This window comes from Sphaeroforma arctica (genome assembly GCF_001186125.1).
Source record: "Sphaeroforma arctica JP610 unplaced genomic scaffold supercont1.904, whole genome shotgun sequence".
Taxonomy (NCBI): domain Eukaryota; class Ichthyosporea; order Ichthyophonida; genus Sphaeroforma; species Sphaeroforma arctica.
This window is the reverse complement of record NW_014039654.1, coordinates 3135-8936: the sequence shown is the minus strand read 5'-3', so window position 1 is coordinate 8936 and position 5802 is coordinate 3135. Positions and strand designations below refer to the sequence as shown.

Genomic DNA, 5802 nt, shown 5'->3' with positions numbered 1-5802 from the left:
AATGTATGGATGGATCTATACAGACACGAACCGAAAATGAAATAATGTATATACATATACGCACGAACAGCTTTCTATTTTTGGATCGTATTGATGAATATGTTCTTTTCGTATACGTACGTATATTCAGATAGATACGTACACACAATCACATGTGTGTGGTTGATCTGTCTAAAGGGTAGCACATGCTTCCACATCCGCATAGCTAACTCATGTTCTACCCCGTATGCCATTTACTACCACAGTCGCACTGGCTCCACTCTTCCCAGATAAACTTATTTTGGGTATGGAGATCCGTACCAAGGTTGCGGATTATGTACACGACAAGATTGTAGCATTGCGAAATAACGCAGAAAAGAAAGGTAGGCCAGCATGTCAGTTCTTCCGTCTCGCATACTATATTTGCTGCATGTTTCTTGCTTTATTAAGTTGCAAGGATCGTTTTAGTAACCCAACATCCTACTTTAGCTATGCATGTGTGTGGGTTAAAACTTGGATGCTGGAATAAACCATTGGTTCCAGAAGCAATGCATATGGCCAAACATTAGCGGTGCATCATTCATATTCCAAGTTGCTACTTAGTGTGAAGAGCATATTTTCGTGAATGAAGACGATCAAAGTGCGTTTGAACATCACAATTGTATATTATTGTGTGTACCTGCTAGGAATTGTGGTTAATCGCAACGTAAAGTTGTTTCCGACACATCCCGGTCGGCTACTATAATTCAGCAGGACATGGCTGAGGAACGACGTGAAGTTGATTTGGGAAGAATTTTCATTTCGCTTGTGTAGGTCTACTTCAATTTTAGTATCATTATAGACATGTGGCTATGTGCGTAGTCTTCTGTTGTTTCACATAGGGATTAGCTGAAAACCCCGTGACATCATTCTCACATCTGTTTAACTACGCACACCTTCCCATGCAGCAGGTGTTTACACTGATAGCAGTAAACCTGATAGTGTGTTATGTGACTAATGTGTATATCTGTTTACACGTGAAGATGATTCGTGAATCTTTTCCGTACTTGCAGGTGGTAGGGATGGACGTGAGATAGTGTCTAATAATTTGTCACGGCGACAAAATATTAGGGTTTAGTAAAGTTTGTGTCCATATATATTCATGCAATGAACCTGGCTGTTCCTAAGATCTGTGTGGATATACATATATTACCTCAATACAAATCGGTTTCCAATCTTTATCTAGTTGTGCTCAGATATAAAAATATTTAATCTCGAATTATTTTTACTGCATCACAGGCGATATGGATGGGTATCAGAACGTGTCCGTCATCCGCCACAACGCCATGAAATACCTACCCAACTTCTTCGAGAAGGGACAGCTGTCAAAAATGTTCTTCCTCTTTCCGGATCCCCATTTTAAAAAGTCGAAGCAGAAATGGCGCATTATCAGGTATCGACTCTACTTCTGCCATAAGGGTTGCTTTTGTATCTCATAAATCTTTTTGTACCTGTCACAGAGATTACTGGTGTGTCACAGAATTATTCCTGGTGTATACCACAAGTCTACGCGAAGGTCTTATAAAGTCTGCCTTCTTGTCTCATTATATCTTCTTGTACCTGTCACATAGAGATTACTGGTATGTCCATAAATAACTTATTCTATATGCCACATAAAGTCTACTTGCACTTCAAATAAAGTTTGCTTGTATATCTCATAATATCTTGTACAAATTGCATAAAAACCTCTTTGTATATGTCGCATAATGTCGTCATGTAAAGTCTGCTTATACGTCGCCTACTGCCGTATTGGCAGATTACAGTTTTTAATTCGTATGGTGTAGTGTCCCTGAGCCTACCGTGACTCTGGGGCTTACCATCATGCACAGCTACGTGGATGGACTCACAGTTATATACACACAGACGCCGATGTCTTAGACCTATCTTTAACAATCACTTCTCTGTGTACGGAGTTATCAAATAATTTGTTCATGTATCTACTCACTTTCGGAATCACGCACATGTACAGCCCGTCTCTCCTAGCCGAATATGCATACTGTTTAAAGGTGGGTGGACTGCTTTACACCATCACCGATGTCGTTGATCTGAACCAATGGATGGTCAAGCACTGTACGGAGCATCCCTTGTTCGAACGGGTGGTAGATGAGGATTTGGTAAGCTGTTGTGTTTTTGTTGTGGGTTGGGGTCTTACGAACCAATGTGGTTGTATCCCTAGTATCAGATGAGGGTTTGGTATGCTCTTGGGTTTTGTTGGGCCTTTGTATGGACCATGCAGTTGTCTCCACAGTATCAGATGAGGGTGGCAGATGAGACTTCATTTGTTATTACGGAAGATAGTTGGAATTCGTATATACTTACAAAGGTGTAGTGATGCATTGTAAATCCAGTCACATAGCACCCACCAATAATTGTTTAACTTGCAGGTTGGTGATCCGTGCATCGACAAGGTTACTCACAGCACCGAAGAAGGCATCAAGGTTGCGAGGCAAGGTGGTGACAACAAAAAGGGCGAGAAGTTCTTGGCCGTGTTTAGGAGAATAGATGACCCTTTTTCTGCGTGATGTCATTAAATCAAAAATAAAACTTTATAACTTAATTTACTAGGAACCATGTGTTCCATAGAATATTGAGAACAAGCACAACACAGGCGACTCTTGCCGGTTGATCTGTGTACAAAGTATTTCTGCCCTTTGAACATTAGCCTACAAATCGACTGAACGACAAAGAATCTTCTCAATTTTATCATAAACAACGAATCTTCTATCAGAATAGGTTTGTGTTTAAAGCTCAAATCTCACCTTTAACAACATTCCGACCGGCGCATCTGAATGGCTACCATACCATACTATACTATCGCAGATTGTATTCGGCGCCTGAACACCCCTGATCAGCCTTCCGAAAAAAGGTGCTATGTGAAACTAGGCCTAACTCCCGAGATAAGGTGCTATTTGAAACTGCGCCTCGCTCGTACGTTCGCACTCTTTGATGTGCATTTGAAGTGAATGCTCCTAATTTTTATGGGGTTGGGGTTTTTTAGGCCACTTTTTTGGTGTGCTGGGATGAATCACACCTCACCACAGACTTTCTCCACTCAGAGACTATTCACGCCACGATGTCCGCGATAATTGAACTGGAACTGTGTACACCAAGGCCATTGTAATTCGTACGCACAATATCAACAAATTTGAATGGCCCTCTGCAGGTCTCGAGCGGAAATCAAGTTTCTCTCGAATCGTAAATCTAACGCAGACCCTAAAACCCAAAGGGTTATTTTGCAAACTATCAGGAATAGTTGCACTGGATATGTGCAGCATTATGATTGATGGCATACTAAATTCGAATCAGATCATCGCTCTCTTACACGCCCTGATGTCAGCTTATCCGAACCTGAATTTGCGCAACATTACTTGTTACCTCTCCGTCTCACCATTCTTACCACTCCGCATGTCGGCCCTACATGCCACAGCCCATTTCTATCACTTTCTGGAAAACGTTTGTTACGAAACTAACGAAGCGCCTACTGGCGTACGTTTAACAGACATAGTTGGGTCATGAGGGTTTGAATCCATCTGTTTGTACGCATGTGTGCGTTGCATCATTACGTTGCGCTCCTGCACCAAATACCACTCTACAGCACCAGCTAAAGTTAAGTACAGCGTGCTTCAGTGCCCCCAGCCAGAGCCTATACACGTGTATGGACTCGAAGCATTCTGGCACGTCACCTGAGCGCCTCAAACCCAACTCGGAGCGTTGTACTGATCCATACCGAGAGCAAATATGTCGCATTGAATATATTAATAATAAAAACTTGTACGTTGAATACTCGGATAAGTATAGGTATATACTATAGCATCGAATGAATGGATTCATGTTCGAGCTTGAAGCTCACAATATACCGTTTGTCCTTCTCGAGATGGGGCCCAGTGTGTCCCCGGGGCAGGGCATATGCCACTATATTCAGTGGCATGTCACCCAAGAAAGTGGACAGACACATGTCAGGAAGACCTACAAACAGAATTAGCAGACATGATATTTGTTTACGAATGCGCCTACCTTGGAAATTGTAATGGTGAGCTATCTTGGTATGTAACACAAACCAAACACTACGAAGATATAGTGAATAACAATGAATACTTTCTCGTTGAAGTTACCTTCGTTGACTGTTATATAACGCAAGTTAACATTAAGGACGAGACAGATACAGCGAGTGAATTTGAATTCATGAACAAATCTATCTGTTGAAGGCGGCATCATATTGGAGAGCTATGCTGGCTACTAAACATGAAATCGAATCCGGAAACAGAAATCACAGTGACATCCAATACCTGGTATGTTGACGACCTTCCATTTGACGAAGTCGACATACATCCCATGCATGGACAGGGAATACGTGTCCTTGGTATTCCAGTCTCTGTAGTCTTTTCTCTCATTTTTGGCCACTTGCTCTGGGAACATCGGCACACCTGCACGAATTCGACCAAGAGATTGGATTGGTACGTCGATCACCTACTTAAATTGCATTTCACGTAAAGATACGATTGATTGATGCACATCTACGAAATGGGGTCCATTAGAACCATTGAATACAGGCATCCATATACCAATTTATATGCATGTAGAGTCGAAGGAAAGTCATTGTGTATATGGTTGAACCTGCATAGTTCTTGACAATATATTTTCTCAACATCGTACGTACTTTACAGCGGGCATATACCGTAAATTTGGTGGCCATGTTAAAGCTACAGACGTAAAATCGTCAAGGGAGATTTTTCTAAGAGTGGACGTGGCTTTTACATGTAGCGATGTGGCGACTTGGATGCAATGGTGGTGCTCGTGCTATGATTGTGGTGGTGCGGTACATCGAGTAATCTGGTGAATCGTACCTGTGACCAATGCTGAAGTTCGGTTGAAGCATGCATAAAGCAAAGCTTAGGTTGCGTGTATAGGGGCTCCTGTTTATCAATTTACATCAAATCCAGCCTCGGCCGATTGACATACCAAGCAATACACTGACTAGCACCAAACATTCCCCAAATACATATCAAGAACAATTTCCATACCATTGTTCGTGCAGATAAAAACTGGATCGATGCGTACTGCTTTTATACGTTTCTTACACAGAACACACGTTGATTCTCGTGTGTGATCTGTTGACACTTTTCTCTGCCACTGATTCGGTGCTACCTGTTGTACATAACTTACCCATTTCCGGGGGGTCATCGCCTTCGCTCGTGATCACAAATCGGTCCGCACACGAGAATACAGGCATCATCAAGTGAGCAGCCTGAATACATGACATGAGAAAGAGAAATAGAGAGAGAGATCAGAAACATGTGATTGAGGTTACAAAGTTTTAAGGGGGTGAACCGTTGCAAATTCAAAACTCTAACTCAACCTTCACATGTGATCACAAAAAGTGATACACAGTTGGAAGCTGCCGGCTTCATCGTAAGAATAGCTTGAATACAATATGCATTGACAACGAGGTTGCAACCGTGTGTAAATGGCTTCAGTGATTTGGGCGGGTATTTCTAGGGTTTTTATTTTCCGAAGATGAAGATCAGACTCTGACATTGAGTTCGTTCTAGGATATTTTTGACTACAACACCTTTCTGACTACGAATGTCAGATGACAAAAAGGAATTCCGCGCATACGTTAATCATACATGAGAAGACAATTTAATATATATATATATGTATATATAAATATATAAATATATGAATAAATATATATATATATATATAATATATATATATATATATATATATATATATATATATATATATATANATAAATATATATATATACTAATATAATAATTA

General features: G+C 40.9%; 3 protein-coding genes across 3 annotated transcripts in view; 1 reads left to right on the top strand and 2 right to left on the bottom strand.

Annotated features, from left to right (window-relative positions):
- The window catches only part of SARC_09184 (hypothetical protein), a gene marked incomplete at its 5' end in the record, with an annotated part of 5458 nt that extends 5225 nt beyond the window's left edge, over positions 1–233 (bottom strand). Inside the window, one exon of the mRNA XM_014296809.1 lies at positions 147–233. Coding sequence (XP_014152284.1) covers positions 147–233 — 87 coding nt within the window. The remainder of the gene's footprint in view (positions 1–146) is intronic.
- Positions 234–245: 12 nt separating this feature from the next.
- On the top strand, positions 246–2571 carry SARC_09183 (tRNA (guanine-N(7)-)-methyltransferase). The gene is made up of 4 exons (XM_014296808.1): positions 246–362; positions 1258–1411; positions 1988–2132; positions 2403–2571. Exons 1-4 carry the CDS (start codon positions 287–289, stop codon positions 2538–2540), a joined length of 513 nt encoding a protein of 170 aa, XP_014152283.1. The 5' UTR covers positions 246–286; the 3' UTR covers positions 2541–2571.
- A 1091-nt stretch (positions 2572–3662) lies between these two features.
- The window catches only part of SARC_09182 (hypothetical protein), a 5012-nt gene continuing 2872 nt past the window's right edge, over positions 3663–5802 (bottom strand). The window contains exons 5-7 of the mRNA XM_014296807.1: positions 5182–5263; positions 4305–4442; positions 3663–3984 (exon numbers count right to left, since the gene is read on the bottom strand). Of these exons, the coding sequence (XP_014152282.1) occupies positions 3824–3984; positions 4305–4442; positions 5182–5263 (381 nt within the window). The 3' untranslated portion in view covers positions 3663–3823. The remainder of the gene's footprint in view (positions 3985–4304; positions 4443–5181; positions 5264–5802) is intronic.

Bases quoted from the DNA above. Each gene is read 5' to 3' on its own strand.
- SARC_09183 (XM_014296808.1), top strand. From the start codon at position 287: ATGGAGATCCGTACCAAGGTTGCGGATTATGTACACGACAAGATTGTA. The intron at 1,412-1,987 runs GTATCGACTCTA...GCACATGTACAG, and splicing joins CAGAAATGGCGCATTATCAG to CCCGTCTCTCCTAGCCGAAT. The intron at 2,133-2,402 runs GTAAGCTGTTGT...TTTAACTTGCAG, and splicing joins GGGTGGTAGATGAGGATTTG to GTTGGTGATCCGTGCATCGA.